Source organism: Salvia miltiorrhiza, chromosome 1 (assembly GCF_028751815.1).
Source record: "Salvia miltiorrhiza cultivar Shanhuang (shh) chromosome 1, IMPLAD_Smil_shh, whole genome shotgun sequence".
NCBI classification, from domain to species: Eukaryota; Viridiplantae; Streptophyta; class Magnoliopsida; order Lamiales; family Lamiaceae; genus Salvia; species Salvia miltiorrhiza.
In genome coordinates this window covers 72,112,061-72,135,998 of record NC_080387.1, presented here as the reverse complement: position 1 = coordinate 72,135,998, position 23,938 = coordinate 72,112,061, and the positions used below count along the sequence as shown (strand labels likewise).

At 35.3% G+C, this 23,938-nt stretch overlaps 3 protein-coding genes across 5 annotated transcripts; 2 read left to right on the top strand and 1 right to left on the bottom strand.

Annotated features, from left to right (window-relative positions):
- Positions 1 to 4,799: 4,799 nt before the first annotated feature.
- Positions 4,800 to 7,595, top strand: LOC131005923 (proline transporter 2-like). Its single transcript, XM_057933043.1, has 7 exons — positions 4,800 to 5,151; positions 5,783 to 6,007; positions 6,106 to 6,200; positions 6,290 to 6,479; positions 6,606 to 6,727; positions 6,796 to 7,011; positions 7,083 to 7,595. The coding sequence occupies exons 1-7, from the start codon at positions 5,040 to 5,042 to the stop codon at positions 7,458 to 7,460; spliced, it is 1,338 nt and encodes a 445-aa protein (XP_057789026.1). The 5' UTR covers positions 4,800 to 5,039; the 3' UTR covers positions 7,461 to 7,595.
- An 839-nt stretch (positions 7,596 to 8,434) lies between these two features.
- Positions 8,435 to 10,792, bottom strand: LOC131006034 (uncharacterized). 2 transcript variants are annotated; one of them, XM_057933194.1, is made up of 3 exons: positions 10,644 to 10,792; positions 9,445 to 9,717; positions 8,435 to 8,738 (listed from the first exon to the last, which is right to left on the bottom strand). In XM_057933194.1, exon 2 carries the CDS (start codon positions 9,713 to 9,715, stop codon positions 9,482 to 9,484), a length of 234 nt encoding a protein of 77 aa, XP_057789177.1. In that variant the 5' UTR covers positions 9,716 to 9,717; positions 10,644 to 10,792; the 3' UTR covers positions 8,435 to 8,738; positions 9,445 to 9,481. The 2 variants fall into 2 exon arrangements, with proteins under 2 accessions (XP_057789177.1, XP_057789176.1); XM_057933193.1 differs by having other exon boundaries at positions 8,435 to 8,744; positions 10,644 to 10,790.
- A 107-nt stretch (positions 10,793 to 10,899) lies between these two features.
- Positions 10,900 to 13,786, top strand: LOC131005957 (syntaxin-81-like). 2 transcript variants are annotated; one of them, XM_057933084.1, is made up of 8 exons: positions 10,900 to 11,049; positions 11,377 to 11,493; positions 11,713 to 11,796; positions 11,887 to 11,991; positions 12,709 to 12,852; positions 12,986 to 13,252; positions 13,367 to 13,498; positions 13,599 to 13,786. In XM_057933084.1, exons 2-8 carry the CDS (start codon positions 11,416 to 11,418, stop codon positions 13,740 to 13,742), a joined length of 954 nt encoding a protein of 317 aa, XP_057789067.1. In that variant the 5' UTR covers positions 10,900 to 11,049; positions 11,377 to 11,415; the 3' UTR covers positions 13,743 to 13,786. The 2 variants fall into 2 exon arrangements, with proteins under 2 accessions (XP_057789067.1, XP_057789068.1); XM_057933085.1 differs by lacking the exon at positions 10,900 to 11,049 and adding an exon at positions 11,056 to 11,247.
- Positions 13,787 to 23,938: the final 10,152 nt, after the last annotated feature.

The following is a 23,938-nucleotide window of genomic DNA, read 5'->3' as shown; positions in this document are numbered from 1 at the left end:
ATCTTAATGGACCATTTCCAAGACAAATTTTGAACATCACAAGTCTCCGTCAACTATACCTTAGCAACACCTCTTTAAATGGTATGTCTGCACTACTCTTTAAGCCAAAACTTTAGTGAAAGAGTTTGGTATATCGTAACTAACCATGAGAATCGGAAATAATATGTGATACACATTTAGTCTTATGTTTAAGTCAAAGTCTATTGCCCGTCGTGTAAGAGATGATTATATTTCCCTCTCAATCATGAAAATTATTGCATCCAAGAAAAATAATTGAAAGCAATTTTCCATATAGAAGATGCCATTAATTTTTTTATAGTTAAGAAATTTAATTATTCATTTGTCATTCCATGAGCCTAAGAGGATCATGTGACATTGAGTTAAACTCAGAACTTGCGATCAATGATGGCTAGACCCCACCAATCCAACAGCAATACGCGAACGTTTGCAATAAAAAGTGAAGAATATATTTTCGTTTCAGTTTTGAATTATGAGATTGCTATTGGTTCATATCAATCATTTTTATTTTTATTTTTAAAATTATAAAAGATATCTATTGTATAATCAAATAAATAATTTTTTGACAATTACAAAAAATATCTATTATATAATCAAATAAGCAATCCGCATGCAAACGAGATCTCTATATGGAAAACTACTCGCACGCAGACGGCGGGACCACTACTCACACAAAAGCGAAAAAACTACTCGCACGCAGACGGGATCACTACCCACACAAAAGTGAAAAAATTACTCGTACTCATCACTATCTACACAAAAATGAAAAAACTACTCCCACGCAACTAAACTCAAAATTTCTCACAAAAAAAAAAAATTATAGGTGCCCCAATTTTGCCACTTGAACTAGGCCTTAGCGGTCCGTATCAATCATTTTTTCTTTTTTTTTGAGAAACGGTTCGTATCAACATTAAATTATAGGGATGAAATTTTCGTGGGCCACACATCATCTCAATAATTGCAGGGTTATTAATATATCGATAATCACAACTGAAATAAGGTATAATTGAACAATAAATCTATGCAGCCACATTGTGGCCACCCACACACTATTATAATAAGGAAAATCTTGATTTATTTAATTTATTTTTTAAAATAAAAATAGGATTTAGTTATTTTACTATATTCTCCACATTGTACTTATTTTTTTAAATTTTTTTTACATTTTTTATTTTTAATTGATTTTTTAATAAAAATAAAAAGTTACCAAAAAAATACAAAAAAATAATTACAATATAGAGAATATGATAAAATAACTAAATCTTATTTTTATTTTAAAAAATAAGTTAAATAAATTAAATTATTTTTTATTTAGGTAAATTGTGGGTGGCCATAATGTGGCTGTTTAGCATTACTCATAATTGAATAGTAATATTTATCAATTCATTCACAAATTAAATAAAGGACAGAATCTTTGAATTCCAGCTTAAAGAGAAAAGCTGGGAGAAATTATTCGATAACTTTGTGTTACTTTATTTTTCTTAATGGTGCACCTCTCTTCGCATTTGAGACCATGATTTAATGAGATGTGACGCTAAAATCAAGATAATTATTAATTATTTAACTTTACATTATATGATTTCTCGGATCAATAAATTTAGGATCAATAAATTTATGCAGCCACATTGTGGCTACCCACACACTAATATAATAAGGATAATCTTGATTTATTTAATTTATTTTTTTAAATAAAAATAGGATTTAGTTATTTTATTATATTCTCTACATTGTACTTATTTTTAATTTTTTTTTGCATTTTTTATTTTTAATAAAAAGAAAAAAGTTACCAAAAAATTGCAAAAAAATAACTATAATGTAGAGAATATGATAAAATAACTAAATCTTATTTTTATTTTAAAAAATAAGTTAAATAAATTAAATTATTTTCTACTTAAGTAAATTGTGGGCGGCCACAATGTGGCTGTTTAGCATTACTCTTCTCGAATATCTTTATATAATTATATTACTTAAATTTAGTTTGATAACATTGAAGTTCACAAATCCAACCTCTATGGCTTGCATTGTAGTCTTCAAATCACGGTTTATTATCTCATGTAGTACGTTTCTATTTCTTTTCTAGGTCTAACTTTTATGTTGAAGCATAATAAATAAAGATAACATAATGTGCATTGGCTATCAAATCATATAAAGTATTATATATTGGAATTCAAAATCGACACCACTTTTATTTGTTTGGGGCTCTTATTGAATATTGAACTTGGAATCATATAAAGTAGGGAATTATTAAGTTAAAAGAAGGCTTAAAGTGTTCATGGTATATAATTTGTTAATTCCTCCTTTTGATCATTTTTATATATCCACTTCATTTCAAGAAAGTATCATTTTATATCAATTAAAGTTCTAAAAAAGTGGATCATGACCTATTTTTAATAGTAAACAATCAATGCTATAAAGTAAATATGCTCACATTGATTGTCAAAATGAGGGTGTATGAGTTTTGAAGCAAAAAAGTTCATAGCTTCGAAAGTTAATGTTTATATGAAAATAAAAAATTCATACAAAGTAAATAAGTATATTTTGTAGAACAAAAGAATATCCGTGTCCCCTAATAATGTTGTACTAAAGATTGCTAAACAACACTGCTAAAAATTACTCCATATTGCCAATGAAGCCTGCTCGATCAAGTGGCAAAACTAAGACACCTAATTTTTTTTTTTTGTGAAAGATATATATATAATTCAAATGATAAAATTGAGATATCTAAAGACTCTCATTTGTAAGAGGTATTGGGTTCAATTTCACCTGAGTGTGTGTAGTATTTTTCTAGAGGTCCCACCTGCGTTTACTAATAAATTTGTAAGTGACAAAGTTGAGGCACCAAAAGACTCTCATTTACAAAAGGTCTGACTCTTATTTGCAAGAGGTCTTGAATTCAATTTCACTTGCATGGGTGTAATATTTTTCTACCTTTATGTAATACCTATACCTATATACGTGTGATTTATTTGATTATATAATAAGTATCTTTCGTAATTCTAAAAAAAAATTAAACAATGCTTATTAAGTACTTCATCCGTCCCGCTAAAAACGACAGATTACTTTATTGAACGTAAAACAAAAAGGTGTAAATTGATTTAAAAAATGGTTTAAAAAGGTAAAGTCTATATTTCTTATGAATTAAATTTTAACATTTATGAAAATAAATTATTTATAATGAAATAATCTAAAATGAAATACAAACCACTCTCAATGAAACTGTAATAATACATAGGACTGTAATAATTTATTGAAGATGATGCGCAGTAGAAAAGTTGTTACGTAGTGTAACAACCTATTTTAAAGTAAAAAAGAATAAATTTCCTCGTTATTAAATACTAGCACTGTTTTTTCAATCCAGTTATTAAATACGAGTATTAATTGGCTAGTTTTGGTCAAATCATTTTAATGGCATGCATACGTATGCATCTTATATGCCCAAAACTCGGAAAAAAAAAATATCTTTATGGTAGGGACATTTATATGCTAGTTTATAAATTTGGGACAGATACAAATCAGCCTATAATATTATACCCAAAACTCCAAAATGATTGCTAGACTATTTCTGGTTTAGTTAAACCATTTTTAAATAATATTTTAACTAAGAACTCATGCAGTAGACTTTTATGCAAAAGTGAGAAGTCGGATAATATTACCCTATTTTGGAGGGAGATTACAACTATTTCACACTAGATCAAATATTCATTATTGGACTGCAAGAATTATGGAGTATTATCGTGTGGTTGTTTCACAAATTTTTTTTCTATTGGAGGAGATCTTATTTTCAATGATAGTTGGAGTATGAGTTTTGAGTGTATTAAAGCAATGAAAATTATTTAAAAAAAAAACAATATTTATTGGATCAAAAAGAAAACTGCAGCCATAATTTCTATATCGTTTCAAAATTTTCCAGAACTGATATCGTTATTTTGTAATGTTCATCTGAAATCCGTCGATTGAAACAATTTTTTAATGACATTTATTAACTTGATTCCACATCTGTCCTCTCACTATGAACTTATTTATGAAAGATATGATTTGTCACAACAATTTTTAGTAAAATTTAATTTCAAATAATCAAGAAAATCAGTAATATCGAAATATCTCATGCAAATTATTACTCCTCCCATCCCATTGATCTTGTCCTATTTTTCTTTTTGAATTGTCTCATTGATCTTGTTCTAGTGGGACGAAGGGAGTATTTAATACTCCTTCCATCATGCGAAACTTGAGCAATTTTTTTTTTTCTGCACGGGTTTTAAAGAGTTTATTTATTTTTATTAAGTGTAGTAGGTGAAAAAGTGAAAATGTGAATGAAGGCAATTTTTTTTGCCATATAATAAGAAAAATGCTCAAATTTCGTGAAATAAATTAAAAAGGAATACTGCTCGAATTTCGTGGGACGTCTAAAACTAACAAAATCTAATATGCATGCCGGAATATTTCTAGATTTACTAATATCTTAATATTTATCCAGGATTTATAATGGACGGAATTGGCAGTAAAACATTAGTACTATAGAAAGATACAAAAACGGCATTGTTTCCATTTTCACCTTTCCTCCGAAAAGGCCAAAAAATTGAAAAAACCGGCAAAAGTGGGACCCACTCCCACTTCCCACACGCCACCGAGGAAACCAGGAATCCGACGTGGCGAGATCACCACCGTCCATACAGTCAAATCCACGGCGGAGCAGCATCGAACGGCTGGAAGCGGCGCTGCAGTCAACGCATGCAAAAAACTACGATTGCCAAATATCTCAGCCGCTTGGAAGATCCCGAGACGCTGCTGGATATATATGGACGAGCCCCCAATCAGAGGAATCCCGCAGCCATTTGTGCTCTCTGAATTCGTGAGCGCTTTCCCACACACGGTCATTGTGTGTTTTGTGTGTGTTGGGGATTTTTTCTTGAATTCTTTTTATTGAAGGGTGCATAGCTGGTGGTGTATAGCGAGATAGCGGCGGAGAGGAAGTGAGCGCGGCGGCGTTGGAGGAGGAGGCAACGCGGTTGCTGCTGCTACCCATGGAAATGGAGGCTCCTGAAGGAAACGGCGTCGTCGGGTCTGATGGAAAAGTCCACTCCGATTATCATTTGGATGTTGCAATTCCGGAAACTGCGCACCAGATTAGCCACGGTTCTATTTCATTTCTTGATTTTTAGCTAATTTTAGTTTTGGGTTTTGGTTTTATGCCATCTTTTTTTTGTTTTTATTTAGTTTGTGTTTTTGTGCTTGAGTGTGTGTGTGTGTGTTTTGGAGGGTGGTTGGATTTGGTTGTTTAGCTTTTCTGTTTGATTTCTTTTGGATTTTGGTGTTGGGTTGAACTTGCCATATTTGTATTATCAATGAGGTGAATTAAAAGTAATTAATGCTATGATTCGTTGGGGGGTATTAATTTTTTTTTTATCTTTATGGTAATGAATTATGATTGAGAGATGGGAAAAAAAACATGTTTAAAATTGTCAAATTTTTGAATTCTTGATTCAGTTAATTTCTTGTTTAGCCTTCACAGCCTCATGTTTGTGTGTTTTTGCAGTTTTCATGCTATATCAATTGCTTTATCAAAAGCATTATCTTGTTAGAGAATGGAAAAGTACACAATAACAAGCATCCTAATTATTGGAAAAACCAAGAAGAGATTTCTAACTTCCAACTAAAGTTTATATTCAATTTAGAGTAATGTGATGTGGGAATTCTACAATCTGTTACTTCATTTCTTTACTTTATTGGAGTATTTAGGCTTATTTCATGTTTGATGTCGACGTAGATTCCTGGTTTCAAGTTGGATTCGTTCTCACAACGGGGATAAACAGCGCCTACGTGCTAGGATACTCTGGCACCATCATGGTTCCGTTGGGCTGGACTGGCGGCGTGGTTGGACTTATTCTAGCAACCGCGATATCTTTGTACGCGAATACTTTAGTTGCCAAGCTTCATGAATTTGGAGGGAAGAGGCACATTAGGTATAGAGACCTTGCAGGATTTATTTATGGTAAGCAGAGATGTGGGAAATTGCTTAAATCTATATTATAGTTGCATCATCACTTTCAAAATCTTGTTACACTAAGTGATGATGCTTTGGTGGTGCAGGTAAAAAAGCTTATGCTCTTACATGGGGACTCCAGTATGTGAATCTGTTTATGATCAATGTCGGGTATATTATTTTAGCCGGAAGCGCCCTTAAGGTAATGTACCTGTGTTTGTTTCCACCAATCTTCTTGATTTTGAAGACTTGAAAGCTATGGCTGATTGTGGTGTTGCATCGTACGTGCAGGCTGTGTACGTTCTTTTTAGAGACGACAATGATATGAAGCTCCCGTATTTCATTGCCATAGCTGGGATTGTGTGTGCTGTCTTTGCCATTTGCATACCTCATTTATCAGCGTTGCGTATTTGGCTGGCGTTCTCTACCTTCTTCAGCCTTGTATACATCGTTGTAGGCTTCACACTGGCGCTCAAAGATGGTGTGGTTTGCTGCCTTTTCTTTCTGTTTTCTGTCTGTTTCAATGCTCATTTCAAACATGGACTTTATTGATTGATCACATCATTTCTGCAGCTTCTTGTGTTAATGTTTTAGCTCATTTTGGTAGGCGTTGACACTGCAGCAGATTACAACATTCCTGGAACAAAAGCAGGCAAGATTTTCTCAACTATAGGTGCAGCAGCAAATCTGGTTTTCGCCTTCAACACCGGAATGCTTCCAGAAATACAGGTAGATACGCGAGTTGTGGTAGTCGTTACAGTTCTTATCGCTTTACTGACTGTTTCATCTCGACACAGGCCACGGTGAGACCACCCGTCGTTCAAAACATGATGAAGGCTCTGTATTTCCAGTTCACAGTTGGGGTTCTGCCGATGTACGCTGTCACCTTCATGGGATACTGGGCTTATGGATCCAAAACGTCGTCCTACTTGCTCAACAACGTCAGCGGCCCAATCTGGGTGAAGACTTTTGCTAACATCTCAGCTTTCTTGCAAACAGTCATTGCTCTGCATGTAAGTGAAGAACCACCACTCTGTCAAAACCTTCCTAGTGAAAGTTGTGTTTAACGTCTTCTCGTTTCCAGATATTTGCAAGCCCGATGTACGAGTATTTGGATACAAGGTTCGGCATCAAGGGGAGCGCCCTGGCTGTACGCAATCTGTCTTTCAGAATCCTCGTGAGAGGGGGCTACTTAGCTGTCACCTCGTTGGTCTCTGCGTTGCTGCCGTTTTTGGGAGATTTCATGAGCCTAACGGGGGCTGTGAGCACGTTCCCGCTCACCTTCATCCTTGCAAACCACATGTATCTCATCGCGAAGAAGAACAAGCTTAGCTTTCTGCAGAAGAAGTGGCATTGGGCCAACGTCGTCCTGTTTGGATGCATGTCTGGTGCAGCTGCAGTTGCTGCCGTGAGACTCATCGCTGTACATTCGAGTACTTACGACGTTTTTGCTGATTTATAATCTCTTGATTTTCCCCTCTAGTTTTTGTGTTGAAGGGGTTCTGTGTTCTGATTCAAGCTTTGCTAGTGGTGTTGCTTTTTTCTTTTGTGTTAACTGTTAAGATGAAATAATAATTCATGTGTATTAGTTCATTACTCATGCTTGGTTTGCTTGAATTTTGAGGTTTTGAGTTCCTTTGAGGGGGAGAAAGAGAGAGAGAGAGAGAGATCTATACTCATCAACTACAAAAGCACGCTTAGTTTGAAAATGGAAAATCCCACTAACTCCTTTAGACAAAGATAGCTACTTGAACAATGGATCAAGAAAGGTCAGAGAAGCAAGATAAAGGCATTGGCTAAATATGAACTAAAAGAGAGGCTATACTCTTCAATTTCAAAGACACCCTTCTCCCAAATTCTTAATTTGAAAATTATACATAAATCTATTTTATTTTTATTTTTCAAATTGGACGCATGTTTGAATTCTTACCACTTTGGTACATTGTTTAGACAATAGATCAAGAAAGTTAAGGCTTTTGATCCCAAAGAAGACAAATATTTGCTAGAATTAACTAAAGAGAAGCATATACTCTTCAAGTCTAAGCACATCCTTTTCCTAAGTACTAAATTTGAAAAGTATATAAAATTTCAAGTTTTTCTAAAGTTGGACAAAGTTACTTTCCCATCACAATAGATCAAGAAAGTTCACAGAGAATTAATTCAAAACAAGAAGAATATTGGCTAAAACTAACAAAAAAAAGGAGAGAGGTCTATACTCTACAGTTCCAACCAAGCACACCCTCTATATATTTTAGGCTAAATTAACAAAACCAAAGAAGTTTGTTAATAGAAAACACAGTTGCACAAAACAGTAACCAAAGAAGTTGATCATAAACATCCATTAATAAAAGATAAAAGCTAGGAATCAATTCAGAAGACCAAATATTTCGATACAAGTAAAAAATATAACATTGAGCTTAATCAATTGAAAGGTACGAGGAAAATGATAAACATCTTAAATATAAGTTTGCTAGAAAAATTCCATCTTGTACCCAACACAAGTGCGTTCTGCCAGGAGTTGTTTGTTGATGGTTAAAACATTATCAAACTAGCCAATTCTTCGATACCAAATACAACAGCTCAAGGAAATTTTCTACGAAAGTGAGACAATAATAAGTTTGAAGAACATATTCTCAAGGAAAAAAATAGTAAGATTCAACATCCTGTTTCAAACAGATTGTCCTGATCTTCAGAGAAACGTCTACTTGAAAGAAGCGTACATAACCGTTATGCCCCTGACCTATATCTGATATAAGAGAAAATAAGTTCCCTTTCAGAGTGGTAAGCCTCAACATACATACTATAACAAACATAAACATGTAACCAAATTAACCAGACAAGTAGCATTAGTGGAAGAAGGCTAGAAGAAGTGTCTATTAATGAACAATTATAAACAAAAAAGTTTACCAGTACTTCAACATCTTCCACTCCTCCAGCCAATCTATTTCCATAATTTATATAAGGGTTTTTCTTTTTGTGTTATTTCTTTCTCAGAAGTACAATGTTTTGGTTTTCTTTGAGTATGAAGTCCAACGGTTAACTTTCTTTTATATATACAATACAATAAACTCAACCAGATTAAGTAGAGCACTTGTTAGCCCCTATGAAATATCTTTCCAACCCTAATCATGAGGCTCAATTCTCTCAAGTTTTTGGAGCAGGAAAGTGCATAACCTTCACTTTTAAGTCATGTGTGCACGTGTGTGCCACACGGAGAGAGAGAGAGAGAGAGAGTGATAAGCAAAGAGTTCACACCACGTCTACAATGAATAGTTGGTCAAAATGAAAATATAAACTTCCAGAAGTAAAGCAAGCATATTCTAATCAGCAAGTAGAAATACACGAAATTGCAACTTATTGGCATGCATCCTAGTTCCTTCATTGACTTTTCTCCCACTGTCAAACAAATATTAATACATTAAAAAATTGAGATAAAGCCTGCTTACCAATTAAAACAATCCCTTTCAGAAAGGGTCACAAGCATCACCCTGATACCATCTTCACAATGACGCAGAGCAAATTTAGAAGTATAAGGGGCACTCTCAAGTACTGAGTTGCGTAGATAAGACCAAGTATCTGTCCCTTGAACGAGTTTCTCTTAATCCCAGAATACTCCTGGAAGCTCCATCCTCTAGGGGCAAGGAACCGATCTTCATTTAATATGGCCAGGGCGTTTGCAAGAAGCAGGCAGCCTTCTAGAAGTGTCCACAACCCCATTCCTACATCATATAGCAATTCAGAATTTCTTTCCTAAACTTTTTGTGGCAAAGACAGACTTTCTTCAACTGATTGATGGTTATAGAAACAGCTATATACGACAATGACGACATGTTTATAAGGACAATCTACAACCCTATTCCAGCTTACCAACCAAAGTAACATCCTAATTACAGCAAGAAACATAAAAACATATCTAGTCCTCTTTAAAAGATCCAACACAATCTCCTATGTTCAATGGTAAGATACATCTATAGACTATAGCCGCGAAACTGTTTCAGGACGGAACTTAACAAATTTCGACCCTCATCCATTAACATAAAGAACAACTGTCATTACAAACATGCACTATATCATTGACTAAAACGTTTTATTAATATCGAAGAGCATTCTAAGCATAAGCAATGCTGATCAAAGAAAATATAAAAACTAAGAGAACAGATCTTTTATGCTAAAAGGCAGTCATACATTCTAGTCTGCATGCACTACATGATCTAAGCATCACAAGCAGGTATTACAGTCTATCAAATAAAGTCGAGATCTGAATTTATGGTAGCTCAATTCTGAAATTTAGAAAATAAGATGAACCCACGACCTAAAGAGGAACAGAAATTAATAAATTTGCAGAATTCCAGTCACATCGAGTAGAGTTTTTATCAAATTCTTTTCCTTAGTTTGTTCAAGTGAAATATTAACATTTATCCCATCACTTGAATCTGCATATACAGATATACTACTCCGCAATCAGAAGATAAACAAAGGAAATTAGCACAGAAGATTGAGCCCTAAAACCGAAATACAATACGAATTTATAAGTGCGTTCCGTAACAAAAGAGTTCAATAATTTGCAATTAAAATTCTACTCATACATCTAAATGGGCAATCTTCGAATACGTTTGCAGATGGGAGAGAAGAAAGAACATCTTACCGAGAAAAACAGCATAGAGTTAAAGGGTTCGAGAAGAAAAAAATGGGGATTGATCACAAAACTAAGAAAAATAGGCAGATCGGTGCTGGTGGAGAAGTCTTGATTGAGGTCGCCAGGAACAACGGCTTTTAACTTCGTTTTCATTTTCACTCAAAAAGAAAAAGGAAAAAGAAAAGGATTTTTAAATCGAGAAATTATTAGTGTTATTTATTATTTTAAATTCATATTTTATTAGTTTTCTTCTTTTAAGTTTTGAGTCGAGTGTACATTTTTCCCAATTTCAAACCCTAATTTTTCATAATAAATTTTGTTTAGGAAGAAAAAAAAAACAATTTTACTCATGCTTGATTGAGAAGTTACTCATCTCTTACCAAATCGTTTTCTTGTCTAGAAGTGCGGTTTTGAGGTCTAGTTCTCTCTCCCATTTGAAAAACCTCGTTTCTTTTAGCTTTTGGATGTGTATATTCAGCTGAGTAGATTGCTGTCTGTTGAGAAATCGCCAACTTTAATGCGATTTTGCCTATAATTTTTACGGATTCGGAATATTTGTAGCGTTAATTGTGAATCTGCAGACTGTAGCTGTTTTTCGTATCAGTGGGTTTGAGTATTGATCGACTTAAATTGTTTTGATTTTCTTGATATTTGTCTAGCTATTCTTTAATCGGTGTATTTTCTTGTTTACGTCGACGATCAAATCTAACTGCATCATTCTCAAACTTTTCCGCTTCTGTAGAGAAGGTTACTCCACCCCAGCTAAATAGAATTTGAAGGCATGGCAAAAGTTAGAGATAGAACTGAGGATTTGAAGGATGCTGCACGCCGAGCTGCGCTGAATTTGGGATATGATGAGGTGCTTCCCCTTTCTGTATTTTGTTAATTTACATGTCATCATGGTATTATGCAGGATTGTTCTAGATTTTTCAATTCCTAGAGCATTTTTACAAGTGCATTGGAATCTGTATGCATTGTTTGTAAACCTTTTATGTTGAGTTTCTATCATCTTGATGGTTAATTGTGATTTCTGGACATTGTGGCTCTATCTTTTTTTGATCTGTGATTTGTTTGGCAGTCCAAAATTGCGACTATAATGGCGTCTTTTATCATGCATAAATCTTTGGAAAGGTCATCTTTCACCAAAGCTGCACTAACAACGGTAAATATTTCCTTTTTTTATAGCTGAGGAAGCAGTATCGTGTTGAGTTGATTTGTGAAGATGTGTAACTTTTCTGAGTTGATTTGCCAGCTTGAAAGTATTAGAGCTTTAGAGCAGTTCCTATTGAAGCATAAGAAGGATTACATAGATGTGCACCGTATTACGGAACAAGAGAGGGATGGCATTGAGCATGAGGTGAGATATCTTCATTATTCCCCTCCTTTATAAGACGAATGCGCGATTACCTGTCTATTTAAAGTACTAATTTTCTGTGTAGATCTCCCATGAATTCTTCCTTCTGGGTCCTGTTTTTACTTTTATAAAGACTGTTTATGATTTGTGTTTAGGTTCATGCTTTCTTGAATTAATCATAGAGAAGACATTAGTATTGGATTGTTGATTTGGAAGAATCAATGGCAGACATATTCTGATTATGCAGTGTGGTGCCTTTCATGCATTGATGTCATTTATAATTTCATGTAGATTGCATATATGTTATATTATACTATGATATCATAGAGTTTTAACTAAGTGAGTCAAAACATGCTACCCATGGATATCTGCCAATTTATTCCTCAGTTTTCATTTTGTATTTTTCGATTTCTTTTAAAGAATACACTTCCTGCTAGAAATTGTTGGTGGTGGAGGCATCTCACCTGACCTTTGTTTCATTCAATCTCTTAAGCACCTCGTGGCCTCTCTTCTTTAAAATCCACAATTGTTTCATGTCTGGAACATACTTTATTTGGATTGTTGACGTGTTTACTGTCCCATGGGCGGTTTCTTGTCAATTTTTAATTGGAGTCTCTGTTTACTTTGTTTTTGAATTTTGATTAGTTTCTCTGACTTAGAGGTTTTCTGTAAACAAAACTTCGCGGGATTACCAACATAGACAAAATCTCCATTTTCCAGGTTACAGTTTTCATCAAAGCCTGCAAAGAGCAAATTGATGTTCTCAAGAATCGCATAAATGACGAGGAAGCAAATTCAAAGGGATGGCTTGGTTTAAGGAGCGACAATTTGAATGCCGATACCATAGCTCATAAACATGGAGTGGTATATATCATATATCTGCATTGTTTTGACATCAATCAGATTGCTCAGTGAAAGTTATTCTATAGCTTAATGTATTGTCATTTGCTCTATGTGACCTTTTGCTCAGTAGAACTATGTTTCTGTACAATTTCAGGTATTGATCTTAAGTGAAAAACTTCATTCAGTAACTTCACAATTTGATCAGCTCCGAGCTGTGCGTTTCCGAGATGCTATCAACCGGGTGACACCCAGAAGAAAAGTAAAGCAGAGCAACCCCACTGCCGTCGCAGAGAGCTCGACTTCTGGATATATTGAGCACAGGGAAGTAAACAATTCGGAAGTCAGGCAGACAGACGATGTTCAAGCAGAGCCGATTAGATTCCAGCAACAGCAGTTAGATGATGAGACACATGCCCTTCAGGTAAATCAACTGGTGACTAGCAGAAGTTTGTGTATTTATTATGGCTTAAGCAAGTCAAGCCATAGTTTCTCTAATTCCCAATTACTGAGAGTTGGTGCTGCAACGTTGACGCAGGTGGAGTTGGCCAGCATGTTAGATGCTGTTCGAGATACCGAGACGAAGATGGTGGAAATGTCTGCACTGAACCACCTCATGTCCACTCATGTTTTGCAACAGGCCCAACAGATAGAATTTTTGTATGAACAGGTCAGTGTTTCTTGATCCAAATTTCAGTTGATAGAGGATCTATGCGCAATGATGTGAAAGATTATAAATTCTTTTATTCCTTTGATTCTTGGATTAACAGGCAGTTGAGGCTACGCATAATGTGGAGCTTGGTAATAAAGAGCTGTCACAAGCCATACAAAGGAACAGCAGTAGCAGAACATTTCTTTTGCTCTTTTTATTTGTTCTTACCTTTTCAGTTCTGTTTCTTGATTGGTATAGTTGACACAATATTGATTTGTTCTTTTTATCACATTAGATTTTCAATTTTTATGGCTGACATTTACGTAGAGGGGATGAAAATTTACTTGGGTTCGAATTTTGGAAGAAGCACGAATTTTATTGATTAATTGAATACTATTATTCAGTCATTACAAGTAGCTTATATAATATTATATACTAACTTATTCATTATTCTTATTTCTCACGAAAAATAACATTCTCACCGTACTCGAACTCATAGGATATACATAATTAATTTTCAAATGTGAATAGTTTGCACGAATGTGTATATGTGCATTGCGGACTCATTGTATGCATAGGTCGAGTTCGGTCCAAATCAGTGTATTGACCTAATGGTACATGATTAATGTCTAATATTTGAAGTTTTAGGTTCAAATCTATCGTGGTGCGGCCATTAAATTTCTTTATTATTTGTATAATTTATCAAAAAAAAATCTTATTAATAAAAGTTATACTATTAGTTAAATGGGTTATACCTTAAAATACACTAATTTTATTGAAAATTGTAATTTTGACTTGAATTTTCAGTTAATTTAAAAATACATGAACTTATATTTTAGTAGCAATTTTTACCCGAATTTGATTTTCGACGAAGTTCATGTATTTTTTGACGGAAGTTAAACTCAGATGAAAATCGCAACTAAAATATAAATTTATATATTTTTTGACTTAATTGAAAGTTCAGGTGAAAATTATAATTTTCATCAAAGTTTATATATTTTTTGGCCATAACCCTTAAAGTTAAAAGTTTTTCATTGGAATTTTCCAACAAATTTCTTGTCATAGGAACAACAAAAATTCCAAGAAGAAAATATATTAGTTGGAATTTTCTAACAACATTCTTTCCACAGGAATAATATAAAGTTTCAAAAACGAATTATATTCGTTAGATTTAAATTTTTGACCGCGGACCTCGGTCGCACATTCAGTGTTTCAACTCGTATCCCATTTTCAATTTTTTATATAAATTTAATCATTTTTTTCTTCAATTTTAATTTGATACTATGTTTTAGTATAATTTTAAGATAATTAACTAGAATTCACTAATTTACTTAGGGTTTATAATTATTTTTTTATATTTATTTTCCAATTTCTTAATAAATAATTTAATTAATATTGGGATTAATTAATTCAAAGTTATGGTATAATTTTTTTTTTCAAAATTTTGTGATAAATATTAATTATGTTTACATTATATAATACTCCCTCCATTCTCCAAATATTTTTTTTGGCCATCTCCCAAACTTTCTATTCATTTTAGGTCACTACCCCACCACTAATAATACTCCATTATGCTTACTTTTTACATTTTCACCACACCAATACAAATTATAATACATTTTCACCACTTTCAATATTAATTAATTATAACATTTTTTCATAACTTAAAACTCTTACTTTTTCCTCCTATGAAGTTATTTGAAAGGCGAAGGGAGCAATATATTTTATTTTTATGATAAATTTGTATAAAATAATTATATTAATGATATAACATATATGACGAAACAAAGAAAATTGTAACCTAGAGTGTCTCATCTAAAAAAAGAAATTAATCGTTGACTCATTAAAATGTGGAAACTTTACTTTTCTTTAGTCTTGCCTTTACTTTTACATAATTTCTACGTTGACTAGGTCACTAGAGACTCTTTAGGATTGACAAAAACTTTAAGTCGCGCTTCAAAAATCAATAAATAAAACAAAGATTCGACACATACTATGATACTAGCATCCAACACCAATCTCATCGTAGCATCGTAACATAAATGGAGAGAGTTTCCCAAATTTTGTTACTTGCTCTTCTCTTGCATGTTCACTATTTCATCGTAGCATCCAACACCAATCTCAACACCGATCGCTCTTCCCTTCTATCCCTAAAATCTCACATCACATCGGATCCCCACAATTTATTGAGAAAAAATTGGACCACCGAAACCCTAGTTTGTAACTGGATCGGAGTTACTTGCGATTCACTCAATAACCGCGTGACTGGGTTGGATATTTCCGACTTGCAACTCGTGGGCACCATTCCACCGGAGATCGGGAATCTTTCTTCTCTCATCTCTCTGAATATGGATGACAACTTCTTCTATGGTCCCATTCCTCCATCCATCTTCAACATGTCATCGATAGAGGTGATAACTTTGAATGGTAATGGCGTGTCGAGTAACCTACCAATCGACATGTGCAGACACAATCTTCACAACCTCAAACAACTTCGTATATCTTTCACTAAGTTGAGTGGGGAAATACCATCGAGTTTGGGCCAATGTTCCAAACTTGAACTAGTTTCCTTGTACAACAACAGCTTGGTTGGAGAGGTGCCAAGAGAAATTGGGAACTTGACATTGCTCACACAATTATTTCTTGGGTTCAACAGTTTAACAGGTATATATATATATGTGTTCTTATTTCTATGTATATTTCCCTCATCTTTTTGTTTTTGTCAATCTATAGAGGTGTCTGGTTTCATTTGCACTCTCCCCCACCATGTGCATGCTTATGAAAATTGTTACTCTTATATATAACGACTGTTACTTTTAGGGTTGCGTTCTACAGAAACAGAGCTTTACAGGAAAATTAGAAACATTGAACATGACAGTTAATTAATGATGTTGAACGTACAAATGATTTGTTGAACTTTTGGGGGCTGTTCATGTTCAACACAAAATCCGCGTTGAACGTTGAACGAACGAACATTGACCGTTAGATTAGATAAGATCAACGGCTGAGATTATGTCTCATTTCTCTGCCTCTATTTGCGTTTTTATATAATTTTGCCTGTTACTTTTATTCATAACTATTAGGGTGTATTTTTTGTTGATTGTAAATTCATCATAGAAAAAATGAGGAATACAATTTTTTTTTTCTCCTTTTAAATTCCCTGTCTTTTCCCTCACTTTCTATAGAAATAAATTTCATCATTAATCTTCTTCCTCTTTTTCACGGTAAATGTACAACCAAAGAGAAAACACTCTTAATATTTTTATTTATAACTATAAATTTTATTCAAAACAATTGTCACTTTTCCTAGATGAAAGCATAACTAACATTTTAAAATTCAGACAATTATGTGAACCTTCGATTTTTACATACATGAATGAATTAATAAGTGATATCAAATAAAAAGTCACTTATACATATCACCACACCTTATAATTTAATTAAATTTGATAATTTTATTATCTTTAGGTGATATTCCAAAAGAAATTTGTGGGTTGCACATGTTACGTAGATTATGGATGGAATTCAACAAACTTAGTGGACCACTCCCTCGAGAAATTGGGAACTTGACAGTCCTTCAAGACCTAATCCTTTCCAATAATACTTTAACTGGTATGTTCTACTTTTCATATTTTCACTTCGAAATTTAATTTATTTAGTCATTTATATTCACTTATTAGGTGAAAATTTAATTATGTATCCCATGAAATACATAAATGTTAAAATTAAGATATTATATAATATTAGTATCCAAGTAAATTAATATACATATACTATATAACATATTAATACCCAAATTTGATCTTCATTTTTATAATGTTTCATTTGTCAGCTGATATTCCTAAAGAGATTGGCAATCTTAATAATTTAAAGATGTTAACCCTGGCATCCGTCGGACTTAATGGATCAATTCCAAAAGAAATTGGGAATATGACAGCCATTCAATCAATAATCCTAGATAACAATGCTTTGAGTGGTATGCTTCTCTCCTTTTCTACCTCAACTTTTTCCTTTCTATTAATCTTTATTAATTTTGTTGTTTATCTATATATATCTATATATATATACACACACATACATACAGGGGAGGGCTATAATAAAAACACATTTTATTGTATAAAATAGGAACTATTTTCAGCCCTTAGATCATCAAGATCTACGGTTGATTCATCACCTTGTTGGATGAATTTATTATGGTCATGAGTTCGAATCTCATAGGTAGCAATTTTTTTTTTTCACAATTCATACCTTTATACAGTGAATTCATACGGGTTCCACATAAAATTCATACATTTTTGCTGGTTTGTAGTTTTTATTTTAAGAGCTATTTTTACTGTAATTCTTCCACACACACACACACGATGTGGTTCCATGTTCTAGGGTGTTTGAAAAATAGGAGAGACATTTTGTTATCACAAGACAAAGTGCATCATACTCCCTTCGTCTCGCTTATAACGCTTCAAAAAAAATGAGGCATGCAAATTAAGAAAATATGAATAAAATAAATGAAGATAAAAGCAAATGAGAAGACAAATAGAGATATTATATAAAATAATTTTATTTTTTTTGGGATTAGGACATTATAAATGAGACGTCCCAAAAAGAAAATTAGAACGTTATAAGTGGGACGAAGGGAGTAGCAAGTAGAGAACTTCACTTGTAAAAATTTTCTTATAAATTTGATTAGTGGCTTGACTTTGATGATTCTACATTTTTATAGGTGTTATTCCAAATGAGATTGGCCATCTTAATAATTTGCTATATTTGTCCATTGATTGTAACAAATTGGGGGGCCCTTTGTTGCCGAGCTTTTTTAACATATCGTCTTTGAAGACTATTTCCTTGAGAGATAACTCTCTAAATGGGACATTGCCAAGAGAAATTGGTTACATGAAAGCTCTCAAGGAATTATACCTCATCAACAATACTTTTACCGGTAAGATTTTACTTGTAGTATAGTTTATTTTTTAAGCTGTACTCCCCTCATCCCATAAAAAGAAGTGTGCATGATTATTGGTGACACGAGTTTTAATAAATGTTAGGTGAATGTATCACTAATGGAAAAATTGACCCACTTTTTATTAGTGAAAGAAGAGGCCCATGTCGTTCATTTTTTACTTAAATTTTCTGTTTTCTTTTTTGTTTGAGAATATTTTTTTTGTTTCTTTACTTTCGATAAATTATCCGAAAGTGACCAATGGGGTTTGAATCGGAGATCTCTTTTGTTGGGTCCGGGGGAGTCTCGAATAGGTGTATGGGGGGGGGAATACACCTATAGGCTATTTTTCTCTCTTCTATCTACAAACCTCAATCAGAGGGATCTCAGTCAGAGATAGAGACGAAACTTTACACGCAAACAAGACACCTGTTTAACCGAAATAAGTGTTGACCAACAGGGTTGACGACTGATACTGAAAGCTCTTCAGTAAAGAGTTATCAGTTAAGTCACTGGAACTTAACTGATCCACGTAAGGGCTTCAGTCGTGTTTGCAGAGATAAAGATGATATCTCTCTTCCTTACTATCAGAGGATAGTGAGTCAGATTGATATCATACGCAGCGGAAATTAAACTTAGTTTCGAATAGCCTCGGTGGAGCAGATAGTTGGATTAAGGTTTCTCTTTTGAGTTAGTCAGCATTCAGTTTTATCAATTGAAATAACTCAGATATGAAAGTAAAACTGAAAGCTGTAAATAACACACAGACTTTTACGTGGTTCGGAAAAACTCTTTCCTACATCCACGGCTGGTTGATCAGACCAACAATCCACTCCGCAAGTGCTTCCCGGGTGCACTGCAAACCGTGAACTGAAGATAGCTCTCTCTTCAGCACCTACACACCTCGCGTAGGGTTTCCCTACCTACACACCTCGCGCAGGATTTCAGCACCTACACAGCTCGCGCAGGATTTCCTTGCTAAGCACACCCCGTGCTCAGACTTCCCTATCAGAGTTCAGAACACCTTCTGAAACTCCGAGTCACTCAAACACTCTTATGGGGGAGAGGTTTAAACGAGTGCCAACTATACTTACAAAGAACAAGTTCTTTGAAGCAAGTTTGACCTTTGGCTTCTGGGTACACAGAATATATGCCTAGGGTCTAAGAGAATGTATGTAATCAGCAGTGACTGATTTTGGCTTTGGAATTCTCTTCTTCGATTCAAGCTTTGGCGGTTTAAGCTTTAGGCTGAGTAGCTATTTCGGCAGAGCTTCAGCTTATGTCGTTGAATCGGTGAAGATTGAAGTGATCCTCGAGCGCTATTTGTAGGAGAACTCTTGAATAGATCCGTTGGCGTAAATCGTCCTCAAGATTTCTTCCGTTGGAGAGCAATTCGAATTTGGGCTGAGGCTTCAATCTTCGAGGTTCCTTGTCTGTGTGGAAACGGCTCTCTTTGATGGACAGGAGATGTGACATCTCTGAAAAGTAACCACCAGATAGGAATGACCTCTGCAGAGATAAGATATTGAGATATCTCTGCATTTAATGCGGCTGTACTTGAGCGTACGTGGCTTCCTCTGAACGTTGGAAGATCAGTCCTAGGAGGAATGTTCAACTGATACTTGACTTTAGTATCAGTCCATGGCGCGCATTAAATAATCAGTCTTCAACTGATTCTTCAACTGATACTTCAGTTGGTAACTGCCGTCTTCAGTCTTCGTTCTTCAGTCTTCAGTCTTCAGTCTTTGACACCGCAACTAAACTAGAAACGAACTCTAACACTTGAGTTCAAAAACGATTCTAGTCTATTACATTTAAGTCCTATGAATTTTGGTATCATCAAAACAAGGGTTAGGATATTCCACAAGGTTCCCAACAATATCCTCCTTTTTGATGATGCCAAAACCACACAGCAGTTCTAGACAGCAAAAAGACTGAGTTCACAGTACAAGTTCTAGACAAGGGGTGAAAGCTGTTCCCCCTTAACGATAGAACCTAAATAACTTGTACTTAGAGCAAGAATGAAAACAGTTCTAAACACAGAACAGTAAGAAGACAGAAAAACCATAAATCAGAGCCTGGACAAAGAGTCATTGTCTTCAGGGTGAGATCAATAAGAAGTTCATTTCATTAAACGGACTGATAAGCCATCAGTCTAGGTACAGAGCAAGACTTACATTGGAGTAAAAAGTAAAACAAAAACATCATGGATAAACCATGGACTCCAGCAGTCTGCTTGGCTGCGCCTTGAACTTCTTGATCTTCATCTTCTGTCTTCGTGTCTTCAATGTTCCTAAGCTTGTTCCACTCTCACTTGTTTTCCGTTGATTTGAGGTCTCTTCTGAAACGTCATCCTTCTGGTGATCCATAGCTATCCCATCTACAGTCAAGAAATAGGGACAGGAGTGATCTTCTCAAACAGATTACTCACTGACTCTTACTTTCCCAACTTTCCCCCTTTTTGGCAACATCAAAAAGAGAGATGACCATGGAAGCTGAAAATCAAATGAGACAACAACTCCAATTCTCAAGTTGTGAAAACGTCTTGAGAAAAGGAGAGGTCCCGAGAATGCAGAAGGAGAAGGACGTCAGGAGTGGGTGGAGAAGAAAGAAAAAAAAAATTGACGGAGAAGGCGGGGAGACAGAGGAATGATGGAAAGCAGTTTGAAGGAAGGGAAAGTATGCATAACATCGTTAGAGATAATCATGAGATGTAGCTATACATACTATCCGAAGAGCGAGGAGACAGACGAGAAGAGAAGAATTAGAAGTGGGAGAGGAGGGGAGGAGAAACGAAGAAAATATATGACGAGGCGTTCATGAAAGAATTGGATCAGAACATGCCTGCGTCATACATGGGAGAGAAGAAGATGTGAAGATGGAGAATCGAATCAGTGACAGTCGTGAGGACTAGCACTGTCGATTTTGCACCGGATGGCAATGAGCTTTTGCACATTGCTGTTGCACCACATGGAGTCTTCACCAAAAGGTGAGAAGTTTCCTGAGAAACAGGTGAAGTCTGTCCATATTCTAGACAGGAACTTCCAATCCATGTGCCGGGCATGAGGATGGAAGACGCTCGTTTCGCTGGATACAAGTGAGGGTGGAGCAAACTTTGACGCCGGAGAGACGTTGTGATCCAGTGGAAGGGTCCGGTGAAGACCAAGACAATGAGCGTCATTCTTCCACTCCATGACTTTGCAGTCATAGATTTCTCCTTTAGTCGGAACAATTTTTATCTGCAACTTTGTAAACAATTGAAACTTTTTCTTACAGTGAAGGCTGTGGAGAGTTGTTAGTTGATGCAGAAACACTTATGAAGACAACATGGTATAAATAGACAAGATGTGAACCATGTAGAAGATGAAAAGGTTTTTCGAAAACTGTGCCTTAAATGCAATTGAAGAAAAAATTTCGCGTCCGCCGTCACTGCGAGGGACTTCAAAAGGCATCATTACATATGTCATGTCAATGAGCGTTTCAAGAAATTTTATTGCAGAGGCAAAAGGTTGGAAGGATTTTTGGCAAAAAGATCAGGACAAGTTCAATCAAAACAGATTTTCACTTTTATCAAAATCTTGTCCTAATTCGGATATTCCAATTCCAACAATTTCAATAATCAGTTAAAGTTTTTGAAAGAAACTGATCAGTTAGAGAAAAGATTTTGAACTAAAAACTTGAAGCTCTAAACTGAAATAACTGATTTTGAAAAGGTAAGCATTTTAAAATACTTACTGATCAACTGAACATAGTAGTCAGTTGATACCACGTGATCCTGGATGATTCATCAGGATGATTTTCTCTTCAGATGAGCACTCGGACTTCATTGCTTTTTACGTCGACGATCGTAGAAGCAGCAGTTGGTTGACCACCAGTCAGCATGACTGTTTGAGAAGATCTTCAAACACAGCATCACTCTTCAGGGTTGATGAGGCCAATCTTTGCACAAAGATCGTTGAACCTCTCTTCTGGAAGAGCCTTGGTCAGCAGGTCCGCTCTCTGAATAGCAGTGGGAATCCATTCCACAGAGACATTCTTCTTTTCGACATGATCACGAATGAAGTGATGTCGAATCTCAATATGTTTGACTCTGGTGTGATGAACTGGATTCTGGGAGATTGCAATAGCACTGGAGCTGTCGCAATAGATAGGAACTTCCTTTTCCTCGATCCCATAGTCCTTTAGTTGATGGACTAACCACAGGATTTGTGAGCAGCAGCTTCCGGCAGCAACATATTCAGCTTCAGTTGTAGAGGTGGCGACTGAAGTCTGCTTCTTAGAAAACCAAGAGATGAGCTTGTTGCCTAGGAATTGACATGTTCCGGAGGTTGATTTACGATCAAGCTTACATCCACCGAAGTCGGAGTCTGAAAATCCGGTGAGCTTGATGTCGTCCTCTGCTGGGTACCACAATCCTAAATTGGGTGTGCCCTTGTCACCTTGAGATATCTCAGAATCCGCTTAGCTGCATCCAAATGAGCTTCCTTAGGATCTGATTGATATCTTGCACAAACCCCGACTGCAAATGCGATATTTGGTCTGCTCGCAGTCAAATACAGCAAAGATCCAATGATTTCTCTGTACTTCTTCGAAGAGACAGAGCTTCCTTCTGAACCTGGATCAACTTTCCAGTTTGTGTTCATTGGGATCTTGACTGACTTCATGTGCTGAATACCGAACTTAGCTATCAGCTCCTTCGCATACTTGGACTGGCTGATCAGTATTCCTTCTTTGGTCTGCTTGACTTGCAATCCGAGAAAGAAATTCATTTCTCCCATCATGGACATTTGGAATTTGTTCTTCATGATGTCAGCAAACTTTTTGCACATGTGTTCGGATTTGGATCCGAAGATTATGTCATCGACATAAATTTGAACAAGCAAGAGATCTTCTCCTTCTTTGAGAGTGAACAACGTTCTGTCCACAGATCCCTTTTTGAAGCCTTGTTCAATCAGATACTCCGAGAGAGTATTATACCACGCTCTTGGTGCTTGCTTCAACCCATAGAGCGCTTTCTTCAGCTTGTACACCTTTTCTGGTCCAGCAGCCTCAAATCCTGGAGGTTGTTCTACATAGACTTCATCTGTGAGCACTCCATTGAGAAATGCACACTTGACATCCATTTGGTGTACCTTGAAACCTTTGTGAGCTGCAAAAGCTAAGAAGAGTCTGACTGTTTCCAATCTGGCAACTGGAGCAAATGTCTCGTCGTAGTCGATTCCTTCTTCTTGACTGTAACCTTTAGCCACAAGCCTTGCTTTGTTTCTCACAACGTTTCCTTCTTCGTCTTTCTTGTTCTTGAAAATCCATTTCAAGCCAATCACCTTTGCATCGTCTGGTCGATCCACAAGCTCCCAAACAGAATTCCGGTTGAATTCATTGAGTTCTTCTAGCATTGCGATGACCCATTCTGTGGACTTCAGAGCTTCTTCAATATCCTTCGGCTCTGTAGTTGATAAGAAACAGCTGAAATTCTTATCTTCGTTGATGCAGTTCTGGTTGATGTCGAAGACGAGATTGCA

Bases quoted from the DNA above. Each gene is read 5' to 3' on its own strand.
- LOC131005923 (XM_057933043.1), top strand. From the start codon at position 5,040: ATGGAAATGGAGGCTCCTGAAGGAAACGGCGTCGTCGGGTCTGATGGA. The intron at 6,201-6,289 runs GTAATGTACCTG...TCGTACGTGCAG, and splicing joins TAGCCGGAAGCGCCCTTAAG to GCTGTGTACGTTCTTTTTAG. The intron at 7,012-7,082 runs GTAAGTGAAGAA...TCTCGTTTCCAG, and splicing joins AAACAGTCATTGCTCTGCAT to ATATTTGCAAGCCCGATGTA.
- LOC131006034 (XM_057933194.1), bottom strand. From the start codon at position 9,715: ATGGGGTTGTGGACACTTCTAGAAGGCTGCCTGCTTCTTGCAAACGCC.
- LOC131005957 (XM_057933084.1), top strand. From the start codon at position 11,416: ATGGCAAAAGTTAGAGATAGAACTGAGGATTTGAAGGATGCTGCACGC. The intron at 12,853-12,985 runs GTATATATCATA...GTACAATTTCAG, and splicing joins TAGCTCATAAACATGGAGTG to GTATTGATCTTAAGTGAAAA. The intron at 13,499-13,598 runs GTCAGTGTTTCT...TTGGATTAACAG, and splicing joins TAGAATTTTTGTATGAACAG to GCAGTTGAGGCTACGCATAA.